Here is a 21,642-nt window from a genome sequence, read left to right as displayed (position 1 = left end):
ATTAATATCGCAACTTTCATTATTAAGTAGACTACCATCCATCAGGGGGTGCTGCAGCACCCTCAGCACCCCCCTTCCCACTGCCGCACATATGCACTAGTGTAAAATATTTTTCTAAGTGCAGACACAACAATAGTGATAAAATATTGAAAAGTGTAGTCATAGCAACAGATTTCCCAGGTTAGTTTATTTAATCTATTCAGCGTGCAGTCACATTACACTGCGCACATATTTATCAAATACTTCCAAAATTCAGCAGCTGTGTTCTTTTCATAATTTCAGTCATCCTACTGAGTTTACAACTACATGTAGGCCATTTATCCCAATTATCAAGCTTACTCAGCTTTATTTAAACCAACTTTCACTGAGGAAATTAAAAAGGAAATACTGCCATTCCTGGAAATGGGACAGTATGCGAGGCGATACCTTCTCAGCCCCCCCCTGCCAAAAGATTTAATTAAAGCAAATATTAGGCTATGTTATCTGTGTTACCAAACAGCCTATTGCAATGGCCTCCTGTTTATTTGCGGATGTTCAGAGTCTGCAGAGAGAACTGCAGGAGCACCAGGCACGGGTGGAGGACGTGCTGAACAGGGCGATGCTCATCGCTACCATTCAGAGCCCCGAGACCGACTTTCTGCGGGGTGACCTGGAGCAGCTGAGGCAACTTTGGGATAGCTTGTGCCTGGAGACAGAGAGGCGGCAAATTATGCTGGACACCATTTATCAAGCTCAGCAATACTACAGCAATGTCACAGAGGTGAAGTCCTGGATTTGCGAACAGGAGCAAAACCTCATGATTGAAGACAGAGGCAAGGTAAGAGATGGATTGGAGGGAGCCGGGACAGAAAGTCACATGAATGTCACGTGAATGTCTTTCAGAGAAAAATATCAGTCTGGTTAGTCTCGCAGAACTTAGTATTGCACTCATCTTTCACCAAAGGTCACGACTAGACATTGAAGGGGAAAAAAATGTATTTCTTGTACAATGACACAAAATATGTTAAAAATTACAGTGTGTTGGGATCCTTGTGGTGAAACAAAATAATGGGCTTACTTTACCAGGTTTACAGTCAGGTCAATATTTATTTAGAACTTACTTCCAATTCAGTCGTTCTATTGGAAGTTGAATTTAAATAGAAAAAATGTTAAGGATACAGAATTGAAATTTGAATCGGAATAGAATTTAGTTGCACTAAATTGCATACAATTGTAGTTGCATATCAGATGATTTGCAGATCTCTTGCTTAGTCTTTGTGAAATACGTGACTTTAGTATCATATCAGTGGTGTTTGAAGCACATGGCAGTCAGGATCAGTGGGAGACGAGGCCAAATAGTTGATGAGGTTACTGCAAATGGGATTGTGTCAGTTTGGCTTTCTGGGAAATGTAAATCAATGCTAGTCTCCAGCTCTTGGTAGACTGTAAATGTCCCCCCAGGAGTTTTATACGTTGTTTGGTTGTCATTCCCCCAGGATGAGCCTAGTACCCTGGAGCTACTAAAGAAACATCTGGCTATGGAACAGACCATTGAGGATTTTGCTGAGAGAATAGGCCTCCTTTCCCAGCAATGTCGACAGCTACTGGAGCTGGACCATCCAGACAGGTACACATCAATATTTGTCCTTGATTTTTTTTAGCATCATCTATTAAATTCCAGAAAGGTCACCTTCTCGAAAAGAATTCCATTTAATGTGCCACCGTCTTTCATGTTAGTGGTTAGTGTATTGTACTGGTAGTATCTTTCATACCTTTCAGTCAAAAGTTTTATCACTTGCCAATAATGTGTACAAGTCTGTGGTTCTCTGGATGCCTCTTCATGCCATTGACAGATTTCATGTTAATGGAATGTCTTATATAATGTATGTCTCATGTCAGTGATGTGCCTCTGTGACAGTGAACAGATCAGCAAGCAGCAGTCAATGGTAGACCGCCTCTACATTCGCTTGAAGGACATGGTAGAGGAAAGGAAGTCGGGGCTAGAGCAGCAGTACTGGCTGTATCAGCTTAACCGGGAGGTGGATGATCTGGAGCAGTGGATTGCAGAGCGTGAAGTAGTGGCCAGCTCCCATGAGCTTGGACAAGACCTTGAACAAGTCACGGTCAGTCATTCTGCTGAATAAACAAGGGCAACATTTTCAAGGCACACATATACGTGTGTATTTTTTAATTCATTTTTAAAATAGATTTTATATATTTCTTGAAAGGTTTCACACAAAATGTAGATTTTTATACTGTTTTTATAGTCATACATGCTTCTATTTTTTTAAACCTGTTTGTGTTTATTTATTTTTATTCAGTAGTAGTCCATTTTGTCAAGGTCTACTTCTTCTGTGCAAAAAAATTAAATTTAAAAATCTAATCTAATCAAAAGGCATGAATATATTTGGATTCAAGTTACTACTGCTTGGACAGTAATACATCTAATATTGTTCATTTGAAAGTAATATTGGCCGTAAGAATGTAAATACAAATGCGACACCCTGAACCAAAATTTTCCCACAGCATTTGCAATGACAAATGTATGCTCCCATGTCATCTCTCACTGTCCCTGGCAGATATTTGTCAGAGATATTTGCCTTCAGACAGGTCCACCCGGAACTGCAGGATTTGCCTTGGAACCTGCTTTCTCAAGTGCCTGTAGGACTAGGACTTCTAAGAGCATAGCTAGATGTGTACCTTCATCTAGAGATGTACTTACCGTACTGCAAACACAAAACCTGACTTATCAACATCTCTCAAAGCATTGGGGATTGACAGATGGAAAGCAATATGGAATTATGAAAACCCTGTGGTAAATGGGTCCATGAGTACTGCTGTGGTCCCACAGTAAATGCTAATGAATCCTGACTTGACGCATCAACAGCAATAGTTGAAAACCCATTTCTGATATCCAGAAACTGAAAACATGCTCAGGTCTCAAACATACCAAAATTGGTCTGCAAATGTAACATATGTGTGAATGTGCATGTATAGCAAGTGTATGTAAATAAAAGACTTGCGATAAATTGGGATTTGCAATCCATATAAAATGCCACACGAGTCACAATAGTGTGCAAGGGGAACTCTTGTCAACCCAGAAAGGTAGGTTGTTTTGGATGAGAAGGGCATACCATGAACAGCTTCCAGACAAATGTTATTCTACGTTGTCTATGATCAACAAATTACACTATCCAAGGGTATTACAGAGGCAATGATTTTTGCACTTTACAAAAAGGCTTGTTTGTAAACATTTCTTTTTTGGTTGCTCTCCTAGATCATTCAGGACAGGTTCACAAAGTTTTCCTCAGATACATGCACCCTAGGCCAGGAGCGAGTGACAGCTGTGAACAAGATGTTGGACGAGCTGATTGATTATGGGCATGTGGATGGGGCCACCATTGCAGAGTGGAAGGACGGACTGAACGAGGCTTGGGCCGACTTACTAGAGATGATGGAGACTCGGAGGCAGATGTTAGCGGCCTCCCACCAGCTGCACAAATTTTTCGCGGACTGTCAGGAGGTACAGTATACTCGTTTGTGGTTTAGAATATCTGACAATAATGTCGAGAATATGTAATGATGAGCACAGGCCATTTGCCAGCTGGCTAGAGGAGTGTCCAGTGCAATGTCAAGCCTGGATTTGAACACTCCGAGGGTGGCAAACTGTTCCTCACATTGACAACTGTGCTAAACAAATATCCTTTCATGAGTGTGAAATGGACCTTATTTACCTTATTACTAATGTACGCCTATGTGCCCTTCTTCTGTTTTTTGTTTTGTTCTTTTAAATAGTTTTTGAATCTTTTGTAGTTCATGTTGTCAATGAATTTTTTTTATTAGCATCATCTTTATGTATTTACAAAACTCTAACCAAATCTTCCCTTAGTCTTTTACTAATGAGAGCCCATGTCTCAGTCGTAAGTCAGCTCAGTATTAACAACCTTTGCTTTGTACTTTTTTATGAATATTCCAGTTTTCTGTTGGCCCTTTTTAGTACTACTGTACCATGCTTAGATCCTGATAGACTAGGCAAATTCTCCATTGTTTGTACTGTATTGTAAGTATGCAACAAGCGAACTTACACAGAACAATGTCTGGAAAGTCTTGGTTCATTTGTTCTGTATGTATTGCAATGTATTTCCAGAGATTAATGAATGCAGAGGCAAAACAGTTTTTTTTTCATAATACTTACATGCAGCATTGATTAGGAGTGTCACAGCATTGTCAGTACATAACTGATATGTAGCCATGTCTGTAGGTTTGGCCAAAAATTGAAGACAAGAGGAGGTGGTTGCGAGAACTAAAGGCCTGCCAGACTGGAACTGCTAGCACCGGCACTTTCCACAGGCTCATGCATACCTTTCAGCATGACATCCAGCACCTTGTTATGCAGGTGAGCTTATCAGACTCCATGTCCTCACAGTAAGCTAGCATGGCAGTGGTAAATGCTTTATATTTCTTTTAATGGGATTATCTTATCTCAGAGTACTGGGTTTCACAAGAGAAAAAAGAAAACCTGGTCAGCTAGGAGTGGGGTCCAGCAATACTGTGACAGTATTATATTTTCATTTTTATGGATTACTAAGCTACCAATTACTTGACATAGTAATTGCAAGTAATTAAACTACAGTACAGCTGCCAATTAGAGAAAATAAATTAACTGAAATTTAAAAAGTAGTTACCCAATTTTAAGCTACTTCATAAAAATGAATTAGGTCTCCTATGTGCCATGACAGATGTTGGATAATACAACTGTTTTTATGCTCAGACTCTCTTTAAATAGCATAAAGGCTAATTTATGCTTCGGAAACAAAGTGTCATGCGACATGTCGCGGGACAAAAATGATGCAAATTCGACAGTTTTGACATCAAGCTGACACTTTTAGAGGGTCGGTGATGGGTGTTGCGTACCTGCTGATTTTTGTAAGGTTGCAGACACCGTCTTAAGTGTCGCGCAGCTGTGATTGGATGGCTGAAACGAAGGCAAAAAGGTTGCCATGGCGATGTTGTCATAAAATTTTTCCCGACCGTGAAAACTGCCTGACTTGTTTACATTTTGGACAGATGTGGCTAGTCGGTAAATCTATCGCTGTTTCCGTCGCAGCACTTTCGACACAAGCAATATCGGAAGCGCTATCCTACAATTTCTTCTTACCGTGAAGAGTGCCTGACCCGCAACCGTAGAAATGTGTTAACAAGGCGGCACAATTGTATCGAGAAATACCATCTTTGGGGAAAAAACGCTATATTCTGTAAATGAATTTAGATCAAACTTACCATGCATGAAAACAGAGAAACACTTGTCAGTCACCCACTTTATGGAGTTATAATGTCGTCATAGTGCAGAGTGTTTAAAACCATAAAACCACACTTTATCAAAAAATTTAATTAAATTAAAACTGTAGGCTACACGTTAACGTTAAATATAGGCCCACCCGTCTGACTTTGACAACTTTGGGACTAAACTGGCTCTCGTTTTAGTTAATAACACTAAAAGTAACTTACCATTGGAAAAAGGCGATACACTATAACTGCATTTAGATCAAACCTACTATGCATTAAAAAAAGAACTTTCGTCAATCTCTTCACGGTAAGAAGAAATTTTAGTATAGCGCTTCCGATATTGCTTGTGTCGAAAGTGCTGCTACGGAACAGCGATAGATTTACCCACTAGCCACATTTGTCCAAAAAGTAAACAAGTCAGGCAGTTTTCACGGTCTGGAAATATTTTATGACAACGTTAGTGGCGCTGCCATTTTTTAGGCTAAACAAACCTCTGCTGTGCTTGCCGTCTGGTTGCTATAGTAACAACGGGCACTGTCGCTGAAATATAAATGCAAAACGTCGTGCAACAAAGTTCTACCGGCCGACACTTTGTAGTACGACACTTTGTCGCTGAAGCATAAATTAGCCTTAAGCATTCATTCAGTTCACAGTTAATACACATTTTTACTGTTTTTATTAAGTTTTGAACATATTTCTGAAAATGTACTTTTTAATTTGAATTACTTAGGATATGCATATATTAGAGAAATAAATGTTTACAAATGCAATGTAAGGTATGTAGAGTGGTGTAAGAATGATTGTGCAACCTCCGCTATCAATTTGTGAGTGTGTAGACACACATGTAACTGCTTACACATATGTAGTAGTATGGTTGGATTAAAATCTTAAATTTAATAAGCACCTTGATTTGAAAAAACGAAATCAAATATTCCATACACGCCATCAATATAAGTGTTGCACTATTACTCTTCTCATCCACTTTATGGTTATTGAATGATCAATTGATATAATTGGCACTTGAATATTTGATTGTTGGTTTGAAATGGAGGCTTTATTGACTCTGTAATGAGGAAAATATGTGGGAGATAATTATTACTTTGGGCCTTATTTATGTTTGATGAATCTGAGCCAGTTTTTCAATATGTGTCAATGAATTCTTAATGTATAATGTTGTCATTTGATATTTCAGACTGCTCTGCCTCTAATATTTTACAATTTTTCAATTATTAAACTTTTCATGAATCCAACTTACCTCCATTCCCAACACGGTTGTGTATGCAGAATTATATCGTACTTGATTACTCATAATTGTTTTCTTTCTGAGTAGCGAGCTCTGAAATGACAAAAAGTAATAAATAAATTCAATAAATAAATAAATCTCAGCTCTATGAAAAAAATCAGATCAGATCTTCTGATTTAAAAAAAAAATGACTCAAATTTTCAAAATTGTACTGCAGGTGAGGCAGCTGCAGGAGAGTGCCACCCAGCTCCGGACCGTTTATGCTGGAGAGAAGGCGGAAGCCATCGCCAGGAAGGAGCAGGATATCATGCAGGCTTGGAAAGAGCTCCTGACCACCTGTGACGAGTGTGGGGTGCAGCTCACCACGGCGGCAGACAAGCTCCATTTCCTCGGCTTGGTGCAAGACCTGAACTTGTGGATGGACCGCCTCATCTGTCAGATTGAGAAAGAAGGGAATCCTAGGTATACCTCAGAGCATTAGGCCACCTTCTTTTCAAAATCAGAGTAATTAATTCCCCTGGAATTCTCAGGCTGAAATAACCCGGAAGGATAATTCTTTTTTTTTTTAACTTTAAAAAAAATATATATTTTTTAATTTTTTTATTAAGTAAACAAAAACAAACTAAACAAAAGGGCAGAGGAGGTAACAAAGTCATAAAATAAACAGACCTAATCAAATCAGAACAGAAAAAGAGGAAAGAAAACCAATAAACAAACAAAGAAGAGAAAGAGAAATATATATATATTTATAGTAGTCATAAATACTACTAAATTAACCGGGAGGTAATTCTGATAATAGCATTCTTCTTCTAAAGGTTATAAATCCAAGGTGAATGTAAAATGACCACATAATAACGTGCGAGATAAATATGCTTCAATAAAGTGACTTCTGTTTAAAATGAATAGTTTAAATTTTTAATCTGTATTAACTATGTATAATTATGACCCTCCTTTTAAAGTATTGTATGGCCATTTCCCTACCCTTGTAAAAAATAATTGTCTATATAATTTCTGGTCTTCCAGGGATTTGTCCTCTGTGGAGGTGGTAATAAACTACCACCAAAGCCTAAAGAGTGATATTGAAGCACGAAACAAGAGCCTTCTGCAGTGCCTGGAGTTGGGCAAGACCTTAATGACAGCCAGAAACCCTGCTGCTGAGGAGGTGAGCGATACAAAGTCAGCAGTACTGTGGATTACATTGGAAATAGTGGGATTGCTCTAACAACATGACTGCAAACATTGCTGTAAAGACTTCCTGGCACTCTTGAACTTTCTTTTTCTTTTGTCGTTGTTGCATTTCTTAGGTTCGGGAGAAGCTGGATATGCTCATGGCAAAGCAGAAGGAGCTTTCTGAGAAATGGGAGAAGAAATGGGGGGAACTACAGAAGAGTAAGTGCATCTCACTATGCATGTTGGGTCTATGTTCAAATAGCCATAACCCCAGGATATGTACAGGACACCTGGAAAGGGAAGATGCAGTTTATGAGATTAGTGTCCTTAAATCTGATTAGTTCCAGAAAGGTTTAGGCGCTGCTATGCTACAGGCAGGGGTGGAAATGTTTCCCTCAGAGAAGGGTCCCTCAAAATAAAACATTTTGAACAACCCAGGACTTTGCTTTCACAAATATTAGTGGTATATTTTTACATCGTACTTTTGACAAAACAATAAATGCACCAGACGAGCACAAATCATGCATTAATTCTTGCAATTGATTGTGTATTTAATTGTGTATATAACGTATCTTCAGTAGGCCTTCACCAAGTTACACCAAGTTAAAACTATGAACTATTAATTCTAATCCACATAATGCCAAGAAGCAATGGAATTATCTGCAATTCATGAGGATTCTGGAGCCATTTGTTAAAGAAAGGCCCAAAGCAGAGACATGGTCTGTGAAATTCTGGATGATAGCTTCATGTCAGAATCAATGGATCAGCTGAGTGAAGAACTGCAGCCAGATCAGCCAAGCGATGAGGTGCATCCAGGTCAGCCAAGTCAAGCAGTGTGGTCAAACCAGGTAGAGCGGCCAAGTCAGCCAAGAAATGTGTTCTGTCGACCCAGGCACGATACAAGGGTCGGAAAAGGCAGCACCAGCAGATGTCAGGTTTTGATGGCTCCTCTCTACATTGTAACCCAACCCAAACAGAAGGGTTTGCTACTAGTCTTGAGCCTTGTCTTAGGTGATTAATGACAAGAAGGAAGGCAATGGGAATGGCAAAGATCAAGCTAGAGCAATTGATGTATGATAGAGTGTATAGAAGAGTAATTATACCCACACACAGAGCTCTCTCACTCTCTCTACCCCTACAAACACACACACACACACATGCACACACACTGTACTCTTCAAATGGGTAGTTCACTCTCATTAAGATAATGTAATAAGACATCTTTAGTGTTAATTTTTTTTTTACGTTTGTCTATGCCTGTGTAAATTAATACTGCAGTCAGTTCTAACCAGTCAGTTTTCTCATTCCTGTGTCAGTAGTTAATGCTTTAATACTATAAAATCTGAGACACAGTTGGGTTCTCATTGTTCCCTGCAGTGCAGGAGGTGCACCAGTTCTCCCAGGAGGCAGTAATGGCAGAGGCCTGGCTCACGGGACAGGAGCCCTTCATCAACCGGAAGGAGCTGGACAGCAGCGTGGATGAGGCTGACCAGCTGATCCGCCATCACCAGGCATTCCGCAAGGCCGCGGCCACCTGGGAGGAGCATTTCAGCCTGCTGCGTCGGCTGAGCACCGTAATTATCCTGTTGCCTTGTCCCTTTTACACTCTCTTCTCTGATCCTAGGGAACGTTATCATTATGGCTATATGGCTAATCTTTTACCCTTGTACCTCCCACTGCATACCACTTTCAGAACCATGGACAATGTACATCTCAATTTCTGTGATTACAGAGTTCTTTTACACAAAATAGCAAAGACTCTCACAGGTTTAACACATTATAAACACACATAGATCTGTGCCATCAGGTCTGTCAATAATATAAACAATTTCATGTTATGAGATTTGTAGGTGTTGTTTTAAAGCAAATCATCAAATCAAATTAATTTGTATGGTGCCTTTTACAAACATTTGTCATAAGTTTTACAGTGGATCCTGGCCTAAGCTCTTCACATTCTTTCAAATGTGCTGTCCATACAGTTATTGCCATGGACTTAATAATCATTTTCTTCTCCATTTAGGGGGAAACAGAGAAGGCCACGCAAAGCAGGATTCCTCCCACGGTACTTGGCAGAAAGGTGTTTCTGCACTCACAAGCAGCCTGTCCTCCTCGGGGGGCTACCCTGTCCTCACTGCAACAGAGCATCTATGAGCAAGCAGAGCCTCGACTCAGGCACATGCCCCAGAAGCTGCCCACCACCTCGGTGGTCCAAAGGCTAGGCTCAACAGTGGCTAACTACAAACCAGTCATGAATTGGTCCAGCTACAGGAGATTGGACATGCCAGCTGGTGGGGGTGAGAAATCTCTTGAGGCCCCAGTGGAGCAGAACTGTACACCTGATCCTCTGCCCGAGATTACTCAAAGCATTACCCAAAAGCCAGTGCAGCCGCTCCCTGAGGTCTGTCAGCCGGAGCCTGTGAGTAAACCAGAGCCGTCCATCATGGCCAATGTATTGGTGCAGGCTCCCGTCAAGGACTTGTTTAGGGGCGAGCTATCACGGGACACCCGGGGCAGTCGCTCTGACCCTCAGATGGACCACTACCGTCGGGACAGGGAGCGCAAGCTCGGGAGGCAGACCTCGAGCGAGCAGGAGCTCAAAGCCCGTTGGGAGGAGCTTCCTCTGGAGGTGCGGGAGCGTCGCTACAGGAGGAAGCTGGAGAGGCAGACCTCCAGCGAACAGGAGCAGACTGTGGGGAGCAGCAAGAAGTCAAGCGAGCAGGACAGCACAAAGGAGCTCTCCGAGAAGCCCACTACAGGGTAAGCGGAGAGTTAACCGGGATAATGAAGCGGCATGCCTGTTTTTAAAAAAATAATGTTCTTATTTGAATCTCTTTTAAATCTGATTTTCTGCTTTTATCTAAGCTTCTAAATTGTGTCAATTGAGTTACGTATTGTTAGCCTCCATCAGTGCCATACTGTAAATGTCAACCTGGGTCATTAAAATTACATGACTCTTGTAGTGAGAAGAGGTCAACCATGGCAGAAATTGTGGAGCAGGTACAGGAGAGAGAAGCAGCTCAGGTGAGTCCTATTGCCATAGTCTCTAGAGATCACTGCTCAGCTTACAGAATTAGTACCCTCACAGCAGGGAGTGATGGGGAAGATATTAGACAAAAAATAACTAACCCTGGAGTGTTGTGTTTCAAAGTTTTAATCAGGAGACCATATGTTGCGGCCTGTCAGAAAATTGCCTGAACTCTAACCCATTGATACATACAGGTCACTTGTAAGTGTGATACACCACCATAACACAACCACCATAGTTTTACCTGATTTGGTAGTCAGGTGAAGTTGTGTGCCATCCACATATCAATGAAACATGCAGGTCATCTGTAAAAATGAAAGCATGTATATCATGAAAAGATATTTGTTGATCATGGGCAGAGACAAATTTTTAAAATACTTGAATCTTGTCATTTTGAATTGAACATGCTTTATTTACGTTTTAAGTGTAATAATTAAATCAGGATACAAAGCCAGTAGTTAACTCTCCACTCTGCTTTCTGGTATGGCCTGACCCAGAATCTCCAATATAGTGCCCGTAGGTGTATTAATTAATTTTAAGGTATGGAATCCTAAGAGTATGAGGTATACCAGCATGAGGTTTCCCAGGCCACCCTTAACCCTAACCCTTATTTAAACCTCTAATGGCTACCCCTCCAGTCCTACTTTCTGTGGCTTATTACTAGGCCTCTCATTCTGGCCAATCCTTTTGAAGTTACTTAGGGCCCAAACAGGACAAATTGTGAATTATAGGTGTGACAAGCAAAAAGGCTTTCAATATGAATGTAGCACAAGACATTTTTTTTGTAAATGAATTAATTTTGTTGAATAAGAAATATTTGGACCTGTTGTGTTGAATGTATTGTTTTGGTGAAGTGTGCATTGTCAGGTGTTTTGAGTGGTTTGTGCACTGCAACCCTGCTGTGGTATCCAGCACTGTAGAGTTCTTGATAGCCTGTTCTTGATTAAACTCCCTGCTCATGCGCTAAATTGAAAATTTTCTGTCAACTGAGCCAATCACTTTTTTAGCCTTGCACCTTGAACTAATGCACATACATCAAGTTACAGTACAGGAGCATGTGCTTCAGACCAGAGTTGCTCTTTGTCTTTGCTGTCTATCCCTTAGAGCTCCAGTCCAGCATCACCTTAAACACCGTTCTTTCTGAAATATTGAGCTGTCTTCACTAAATCTCTTGCCAAACATTGCCAAAAAATCATCCCTCTATCAAAATAATTGAGGTCTCATCTCCTAGTCATACTAACTAATTATAGGGAATCAAGGCTGCCCACCATTTCTGTACATCACTTGGAGCATGCTGGGGTGTTAAATGCTTAATTAACTCAGGAAAAATACCTGTGTAAAAGCACCAACTATTGGCCTTCAATATAGTTTTATGTCAACCTTTTTGGCCACGACGTGCTATACATATTTCCATAGAAACTTGCACCATGTAATACGTTGTGGTTAAGACAAAACCTGCATTAACACTATGAAGCATTTAAACTACATTATTGAAACTAATATTGTATTTGTGCTTTTTTCACAATCACAAAGGCTCGAGGGGAAGTACCTCGTCAAGCCAGTAGCATACTCGACCGAGTCACCAGGCCAGACCGGCCACGAGCGAGGGATCGCCCAAAACCCCGGAGGAGGCCCCGGCCCAAAGAACCAGTGGAGACCCGCCGGTCCCGCTCTGCTCCAGCCCAGAGTACCCCAACCATTCCACAACCACCCTCACACACCGCCAAGCGTGAAGGTTTCCTCTTTCGAAAACATGACATAGAAAGCCAGAACCCCAACAGGTGAGGCAACCCAATTGGTACAAATATATTTCATTATTAAAAGTAAACTTGGGCTAATCAAACAATTACAGATCTAAAATTGTGGAGTCCCTTATATATCGTACGTATATGAAAGAACGACTAACCAAAAATACTGAATAAGGCAGAATATGCCTTTGTTCCAAACATAATGGATGTCAATGCTGGTAGTTTAATCTTTGTAAAGACAGAATAATCAAAGTACTGAAAACAAGCATGCCAATTTTTTTGAGAAATAAAACGATTACTTATTAAAAAATCTGTCTGACTAAAACAATTATATACTTTTTCAATTTTGTGAGCATAAAATATAGATCATTATATTTATTGTTTTACTCACATTTATCAAGGCTGCCAATAATTTTAGAGGGCTGTGTCTACACACACAATAATGCATAAACAGTATGTGTAATTTATATTTGAATGCAATTGATGAAGTCAAAGGCATCTGTACTTACAATGTGAGTTTTCTCACCTACTAGCAGATCCTGGGTGAACTTATACTGCGTGTTATCTAACGGAGAGATTGGCTTCTACAAGGACGCCAAGAACACCACCACACCTTACAATAGTGAACCCCTGCTCAACTTAAGCAGCTGCACCTGCGACGTCACCAATGGCTACAAGAAGAAAAAAAATGTCTTTGCCCTTAAGTAAGTATTGCATACTATTGTGCTCAAATTTAATGTACCTAACCATCCCATAGCTACATGACTGTTATACTGCACATACAACTTCCTAAAGAGAAGCTGTATTTTAAAATACTGCTAACATGTAACTACTGAACAACCATTCAAAATAAATATAGTAGGAGGCTGAGACAGAATAGTAATAAAAATATGAGAAAATGTAGAGCCTACCCCCCCACCCCCGCCACACACACACACACACACACACACACACACACACAAAATGTTGATAAACAGAACCAAATTTCTGAAAAGTAAAGATTAAGAATGTTTTTTCTTTTCTTCTCTTTCAGGACGACTGAAGGGAATGAGTTTTATTTCCATGCAAGGGATGAGGTGAGCAAAGTCTCACTGGTCTTTAAACAGTTTTTTTCTCCATCACACTAACAATTTCCTCTGAGTGATCTGCTTTGAGTAATGGCTTTAAGTGCATTGCTTGTATGTTAATACATGGATAAGGTTTCAGAAATGTCTCTGCCTCTCTCACAAACGTGTAGGAGGACCTGAAGGGCTGGATCACAAGCATCACAACGAGTATAGCAGAGCATGAGGAGATTGCCAAATGGGGGATGCCCCAGACTACTACCTCTTCTACAGAAGAAGGCACAAGGAAGGATGGTGGTAAATCTGACATGGCTGACAAATCAACCGTGGGTAACAATTTAGAAGAGAGGGAGAAACCCCAGACAGGAGAGATGCTGGAGAGATCAGATGGAGGCTCCAGCATGTCAGAAAAGAACAAATGAACGCTTGAATCACATACAAAGAGGCAAACCTTCAGCAAACTTGATGTGAAACCACTCCTCATGGAACAAAGGAAAGAAACAAAGAAAAATATGAATCATCGATTGGACGTGAACATGCATTGTCATCTCTCTGCTCTCTTATATTTCCAAATCTTAAGAGATCCAGTACCAGTGAGCCAGAGGGCTGAAGGACTCATGAGGGCTTTTAATCTCTCAAATTGAATGACATATGGCAAAATCTTTTTAAGCTTTTTAGCTTCCTGTAAGAATTTTCTTCATTCTCTCCTTTGCTTCATGTCTTTCTTCATTTCTTGTTGTATCTTTGTTTTCTTCTCTTCCTTCAATCAAGGCCCTTGTGTTACTTATATATACTTCTACATAAGGGCTTACTCACTCTAATATCTTCGGTATGTAAGGACTTCACTTAGAGACAACTTAAGTGGTTTGAGTCTGGATCTGTGAGGAAATCTAACACTGAGACATTGTCTGAATCACTTCAAGCAGGAAACTTCTAAACAATGGGCACAAAGAATAAAGTGGTACTTACTGTATACTTCTAAGCAAAGTTGTCAGGTAACTCCCCAAGGTGCAGTGTACTAATGAGAATTGATGAACATGCAGCGGGAATAATGTAAGTCTCATGTGCTTTAACACATCCCATCTATGATATTAGTAATTGTATGTTCATGAAATGTTTCTGAGGGCAAAACATTTCAAGAGACAAGTGATAAAGTTAAAGGTTACTCCAAATATTCCATATATGGCAGACATTATCTGGCATATGCTTTTTGTCCATAGTAGCATGGAACATATTATGTGTGTTATGTGCATCTAAAATAGTTCAAAATAATATTTCCACATTAGAATCAGATACTAAAGCAAAGGTCAAATCTATTTTGTGAGCCACTTAAAAATTACCGAGTGCACCCAGTGAAATTACTGTACAAGGTTCCAGCCTGAACATGTATCAAATGGGTGAAAGAACATGAGTACATTTTCAAAACAAAAAAGAATATATAATCATTATAGTTATGTAACAGTACAAATTGATTTGTAAACACATAGATTTATAGCTCAGGCTAATATTTTCAAAGTGTGCTGTCAATACTGGTAATATGATGATTAGCAAAATTGCAGAAAATACAGTGCCAATTTATTGCAGATGAAGCAGAGGTTCTAGTTCAACAGTTAACATGGAATAGCCTAAATATGGTCAAACATAACTCACATTTTTCATTGACTTTAATTTGAATTCCATTGCACATCAGGAGGAATTATTATGCAATATCAGTGAATGTTAGACACAATAATTTTCAGGACACTTACAAAAAAATGTGTACATGTGTGAACTATATGAACTTGAAGGTTGCAAATATTTTTGACAGTCATGTCATACCACATTGCAAGTGAACAAAAAATATATAACATAGTGTGGTAGGAACATACTACTAGCCTTTCACTGAAAATATAAAGCCCAATAACTTCTGTATTACTTCTATGTGATAACAGTTTGCTGTACATATGGCTGCTGTAATTTCTTCTGTGTAAGATAATAAATATTGAAAGTCCAAGACTAATATCTGATAAAATGCAATTTTGGTACTCATGCAAATATTGCAGTACAATCCATATTTGTAGATTAGATCTCCTTTGGAATATGAGAACCGCACAGTTAGAGGAGAGAGGAGAGAGCATTGAGACTTGCTGAAGAGAAACCAATTTTTCATGTGTGCACATTGGGTTTAGGGTTATTTCTTGACTCAGTATTTGCTTTTCAGTTCTAAATGCAATTCAGAATATAGCGATATGAGCAGTAGAGTAGAACCTCAGAGAAGCCTTATCAAGCTCCTTTATTGTCACTGATGCAAAACTGCGAGCATTGAACAAAACTGAGTTGCACTTTCCATTGACAAAAAAATACATAAATGAAGATGTACAGTATTGTTCAGAAAGCTGAAAGAAAAATATGAATGTTCTAATGAGATCCTGATTGCTGTTAGTTTAAGTACTGGTTATTAACTTGAACTAAGGATCATAACTACAAAATGAAAGTCGACAACTTGTTCAGTTAAGGCTACCATAATGGAGGTATATGATTCAAATAAAGATTCTGATTCTTAAAATTTGTGTTTTTTCACTTTACATTCAAAGACACAAACATTTCAGAGTTTCTGATAACCTCCAATCCTGATGAATTTGTATGTCAGAGGTTTTACTATGTTTGACAAAGAAAAGTGCCTCAGAAGCAGTAAATACAAATCTATGTTTGTGACGTATTTCTGTTCAGAGGCAATATAATTTATCTTTATTTCTTTTATGGTGCATATTGATATTGTTACAATTGAATATTTAAATAATATGCAATATTTATCATAGCCCATGTTATGAAGTATAAATACGTTGTTGGAAAAAAATTATAAAGGAAAATAACAGATTATGTTTTTCAAAAGAAAAAAACTTTCCCTTTGCACTACAGGTCTAGTCTAATGCACAGAGTAAATGACCTTGATATATTTATGATGCAGGTTATTTATGTAATAATTGGGCATGTTTGCATGTGTGTGTGTGTGCGTGCGTGTGTGCCAATGTTCTCCACTTTCCAAAAATAAATAAATATATAATTTTAATATTTCAAATAAATATAACTACATAAATTCAGGGGACCAAAGCCCATAACGTAAGTGAACCTACATGGCATAACGTACAATCACCACAAAGCTGCATTTCTGTATGATTTTAACATTTGAAGCACAAAAAATTTAGATTTCATGCCATTTCCAAAGACTCTTTCTTGAAGTCTAAGCCCTAGGACATTACAGAACATCTAAAGGTATGAATTTTCTTAAATATGTGTATTTAACACCCTGCCTAGGGTATGTTGAGTATTTGCATGAAGAGGAGTGGTACGTGACAATATTTCACAACACAAGAAACATAAGAATAGGTGATGGTGAGAACAGACAATTCAGCCAACTCAGCTCACCATTTACCTACAAACTAGAGAGTGTCCATCACCATATCTGACCTGGAATTAAACACCCTGTCTTTACTACATGACCTGACAAGCAGTACATATTGACAACTCTGTATAAAGGACTCTGGTATTTGTGTGGAATTTATTTTTCATCTAATTAGTCGCCCTTATTTGAATATTTGCAGAGCTTATATCTTTCTTATCGTGAGATGCCCAGAATTGCCTACAATACTCCTATGTGTGGTCTGACTTTATTTACAGAGTGTTTATCATAACATTATGCAAGAGGAGCCAGCACTACTTGATAAACTCTTGACCCTTGCATTGCATGAGTGTTGTCAGGTGTTCCCAAAGGTTCCTTTTGAATATTCTTTCCATTAAAAGCTAGTCCAAATCAGATACACTGGAAAATATATTTACACAAAAGCTGCGTTTCCACCAAAATTACCCGGAACTTTTAGTCCCAGGAACTACTTTTCAAGGAACTAAAAGGTTCCTTCAGCCCATGGTTGTCTGCGTTTCCACCGCGGTCTAAAGTCCCGCGAAGATTAGGCAAATTAGCCCACTGACGTATGAAAAAACGACGTTGTCGTCGGTTCATCTGTCCTATGATTTCTTCTGTAACCCCATACTACCACCGAAGTAGCCTACATTATTTTCTAATTACTGGGACAGCCCAGAGGGGTTTATTCCACTTATATACAACGGGTTACCAATGATGATATATGGTTACCCCTGTTTTTTTTTTATTTTTTTATTGATTTAATCACCTGGAATTGAAATATTCTTCTGCAGCCGTTTGGGCTTATTTTACCGTTGTCAAGCAAAACTGTCGTTGGTAGTTGAACTTGGACCGTTGTTATGCAACAAATAGGATATAACAGGCTAATAGTCAGATTGTAACTGTTTTATATATCCTCTCAAACACATTCATTATGTTTTTATGCGAACATTCGCTTTCATGTCTTGACATCCGAAGCGACCGAATGCATTCACATTTATATGTATAACTGGCAACAACAGCAGAAAACATGCACACGTTGTAAACAATTTGCTGTTTCATTACTTTCTCATCGTCAATTCCATATCGCAAATCGCAAAATGACAAGAATAGAACGAAAACTCGGACTTGCATGAAAATTTAAATTAGTAGTGGTACAGCCACCGTTTGCTTTCCTTCGAAGTTACTGCTAGCCGAGCAGCAAAGTGTGCCCTCCAGATGCGAACCATGCACCATAAATTAGTCCATAGTCTTCCTGGTCTTTTTGTGGAATTGAAGAATGACAGAGTAAAATTACGGCAGTCTGAAAAAGCTAAAGGGACGATTACTAGAATTAACCTGTTATTTTACCCTGACAAAAAGTGCGGAAGGTGATTTCCAGTTTGCTTTTACTGTATCACCAATGTGAATTACGCAGAACTACCGCATACCTCACATAACTGTATCAAACGTTTTGAGTCAATTACAACGGGCTAACAAAGAAAATCCGGAAGAAAATATTCAGCAACCGAATTAATCCGTTTGAATGTTTTGGTACATAATATGCTGTCCCAGCACGAATGCTTTTTATAAAAAATAAATTATAAAACGAATACTAAAGCAAGAAAAGAACAGAAAAGCACACGTTATAATTCCAAGACGTTGGCAGGCTATAACCAAAACTAGGCTACTGCGCCGCATAACATACAAGTTTGATTTGAAGTTATTATGAAAATAAATTGGTTTGCGGCTGCATATTTTTAAACATGGCGGCTGAAAACAAACACAAAAAAATGCTGCGAGTACTCGACCAATCAGAAATGTTCAGCGCTGCAAGCTCCACACAAAAGGTTCCTGTACTTTCGGAAAGTACTACCCCCCGAGCAGGAACTTTTTGGGGGGTAAAATAAAGCCCCCGGAACTAAATTTAGACCCTAGTTCCTGCGGTGGAAACGTGGCAAAAGTTAAATGATTGTATATGATGGCCTTTTGGCATTCAGTGGGTACTAAATGTGTACACAGGGGGAGAAAAATGTACTCATGTGGCTGCTGAACTCTGTTGGGTCCTGCAAAGTGTTTTTGGCCATGATGCTACAGTTTCATTTGTATACAAATAGCTACTTTAGCAGTAATAATGCATGATGTGAGAGGGACAAGGGATGTGTTCAGCAGGAAGAAAGTTTGAAAGCACACTGATTAAAATATGGCGCTGTTTGTTTGCACTTTAAAAACACATTTTCCCATTGAAATGAAGCTTGTTTTGTACTTTGAATTATGTTTCAAATGTGAAATTCATTCTGACAGCCCAACATTTCATGATAGTATGCCAATTTTATTTTGGAACACTCATTTCATACAATTGGCATGGCAAAATTTAAGCTGCATTGCCATGTGCTTGCCCGTTGCATTCTCAAGTCCAAGCTTGTAAATGTGAATTAAATCTTGCGTACACAATATCAAGACATACTGACAGGTAGCACTTTATTGATGACTAAAGAGAAGGCTGAATAAATAGCCTGAGGTAACTGAGAGCAGTTTTTTTTTTTTTTGGACAATATTTGAAACAAAAATAACTTGACTAAACTGTAAGTTAATGTTAGGGATATGATGTTAGCTACCCACCAAGGTAGATTCGTGAACTCATCCCTATCTTCTGGATGTTTCCCCTCATCCTTCAAGAAGGCCCACATCACCCCGCTGCTGAAGAAACCCACACTAGATCCTTCAGTCATTCAGAACTACCGCCCGGTATCTCTCCTCCCTTTCCTATCCAAAACACTTGAACGTGCTGCATCTAACCAGCTCTCTGCTTTCTTCTCTGAGAACAACCTGCTTGATCCCCACCAGTCTGGCTTCAGGCCTGGCCACTCGACCGAGACTGCACTCCTCTCGGTCAGTGAGTCACTCCATGCCGCACGAGCAGCCTCCCTCTCCTCTGTCCTGATTCTTCTAGACCTCTCCGCTGCATTTGACACTGTGGACCACTCTACCCTCCTGTCCTCCCTGGCAGCAACAGGGATCCGCGGCACAGTCCTTGACTGGATTGAGTCCTACCTCTCTGACCGCTCCTTCCAGGTTGCCTGGGCGGGTAAGGTATCACCACCCCGTCCCCTCACCACCGGAGTTCCCCAGGGCTCAGTCCTTGGTCCCCTTCTCTTCTCCATGTACACCAGATCCCTTGGCCCTGTAATATCTGCCCATGGCTTGTCCTATCATTCCTATGCCGACGACACGCAACTCTTTCTCTCCTTCTCCCCATCGGACACACAGGTCCCTGCCCGTATCTCCGCTTGCCTGAGGGACATACAGAGCTGGATGGACAATCACCACCTGAAGCTCAACCCGGGAAAGACGGAGCTAATCTTTATTCCTGCTCTAACCTCTCCCCTCCTCGACTTTTTCATTTCCTTAGGGGACACCGTAGTGACATCATCACCCTGCGCCAAGAATCTCGGAGTGATGATGGACAACAGGCTGTCCCTCTCCAACAACATTGCAGCAGTAACCCGGGCATGCAGATTTTTCCTATACAACATCCGCAGAATCCGCCCCTTTCTCACCACCTACTCAACCCAGCTCCTGGTCCAAGCAATGGTTCTATCCCGCCTGGACTACTGCAACTCTCTTCTGGCTGGACTACCGGCATCTGCCACCAGACCCCTGCAGCTCATTCAGAATGCTGCGGCTCGTCTGGTCTTCAACCTCCCCAGACACTCCCACGTAACTCCCCTGCTCACTACCCTCCACTGGCTGCCTGTTATAGCTCGCATCAAATTCAAAACATTGGTCCTAGCATACCAGGCAGTCAAGGGATCAGCCCCAGCATACCTTCACAAGATATTCAAACCCTACATGCCAGCCAGATCCCTCCGTTCTGCTACCTCAGGACGCCTAGCACCTCCCCCTCTTCGCACCTGCACTTCCAGAACACGTCTCCTGTCTGTTCTGGCCCCACGATGGTGGAATGACCTCCCTGTGGAGGTCAGAACAGCTGAGACTGTGACCCATTTCAAACGACGACTGAAGACCCACCTCTTCAGGCTGCACCTCTCCCCATCCCTCCCTTCCCCCCTGTAAATGACTAAACTTAAGGTTGTAACTAGGCAGCTGTTTCATAGGCGACTTAGGCGCATCAGATGTCTTAACGACTACTTGTATTTTTATTTATTTTTATTTTTCCATAGATTGCGTTGTTGCCGTTCTCGTTGTTAGTGTTAATCAGTTTAACCATCAGGGTCCACATTGAACTATGCGGTTGTTCCCTGTACTTGGACCGGTACTTCTCTCTAGGGGTTTCGTCATACTTGTTCCTGGTTATGGTTATACACTTTTTTGTACGTCGCTCTGGATAAGAGCGTCTGCCAAATGCCTGTAATGTAATGTAATGTAATGTAGATTAGCTTGTTCAAAATAAGTCTCTAATTTGATATTATTTACAATTTGATAGTAGCCTACTAACTAACCGTTATTCAACATTGTAAGCAAGCTAATTGTATAACCAGTAGAACTTTAAAAGCTAACAGTGAAGCTATGTACTTACGATTACTACCAATGTTCTTAGCCAACCAGCTAGCAAATATGGATATGAAGCAATTAAACTTGTTACAATTACCCATTTCACTATTAATCTTGAGTTTGATGATAAAATTGAATCAATTAAATACAAAAAGAAATCCACTTCTTAGATGTTGCTGCATTACTGTAGTCACTTGATCAATTCAGACCAATGGCAAACTGAGGCACTGGGTTAT

The 21,642-nt window shown here is 40.0% G+C and overlaps 1 protein-coding gene across 4 annotated transcripts in view; it reads left to right on the top strand.

The window, feature by feature from the left end:
* LOC118234970 (spectrin beta chain, non-erythrocytic 4-like) overlaps positions 1-16,060 on the top strand; it is a 29,846-nt gene extending 13,786 nt beyond the window's left edge. The window contains exons 6-20 of one of the 4 annotated variants that reach the window (XM_035431868.1): positions 539-817; positions 1,476-1,606; positions 1,898-2,102; positions 3,257-3,502; positions 4,241-4,375; positions 6,726-6,970; positions 7,532-7,670; positions 7,813-7,897; positions 9,056-9,252; positions 9,699-10,435; positions 10,639-10,699; positions 12,237-12,484; positions 12,988-13,155; positions 13,485-13,527; positions 13,689-16,060. In XM_035431868.1, coding sequence (XP_035287759.1) covers positions 539-817; positions 1,476-1,606; positions 1,898-2,102; positions 3,257-3,502; positions 4,241-4,375; positions 6,726-6,970; positions 7,532-7,670; positions 7,813-7,897; positions 9,056-9,252; positions 9,699-10,435; positions 10,639-10,699; positions 12,237-12,484; positions 12,988-13,155; positions 13,485-13,527; positions 13,689-13,937 — 3,168 coding nt within the window. In that variant the 3' untranslated portion in view covers positions 13,938-16,060. Of the gene's footprint in view, positions 1-538; positions 818-1,475; positions 1,607-1,897; positions 2,103-3,256; positions 3,503-4,240; positions 4,376-6,725; positions 6,971-7,531; positions 7,671-7,812; positions 7,898-9,055; positions 9,253-9,698; positions 10,436-10,638; positions 10,700-12,236; positions 12,485-12,984; positions 13,156-13,484; positions 13,528-13,688 lie in introns of those variants that run through there. The other 3 variants (XM_035431867.1, XM_035431871.1, XM_035431869.1) reach the window with 3 other exon arrangements.
* The last annotated feature ends 5,582 nt before the right edge of the window (positions 16,061-21,642 follow it).

This window comes from Anguilla anguilla, chromosome 9 (assembly GCF_013347855.1).
Source record: "Anguilla anguilla isolate fAngAng1 chromosome 9, fAngAng1.pri, whole genome shotgun sequence".
Taxonomy (NCBI): domain Eukaryota; kingdom Metazoa; phylum Chordata; class Actinopteri; order Anguilliformes; family Anguillidae; genus Anguilla; species Anguilla anguilla.
This window is presented reverse-complemented; position numbering and strand designations above follow the sequence as displayed.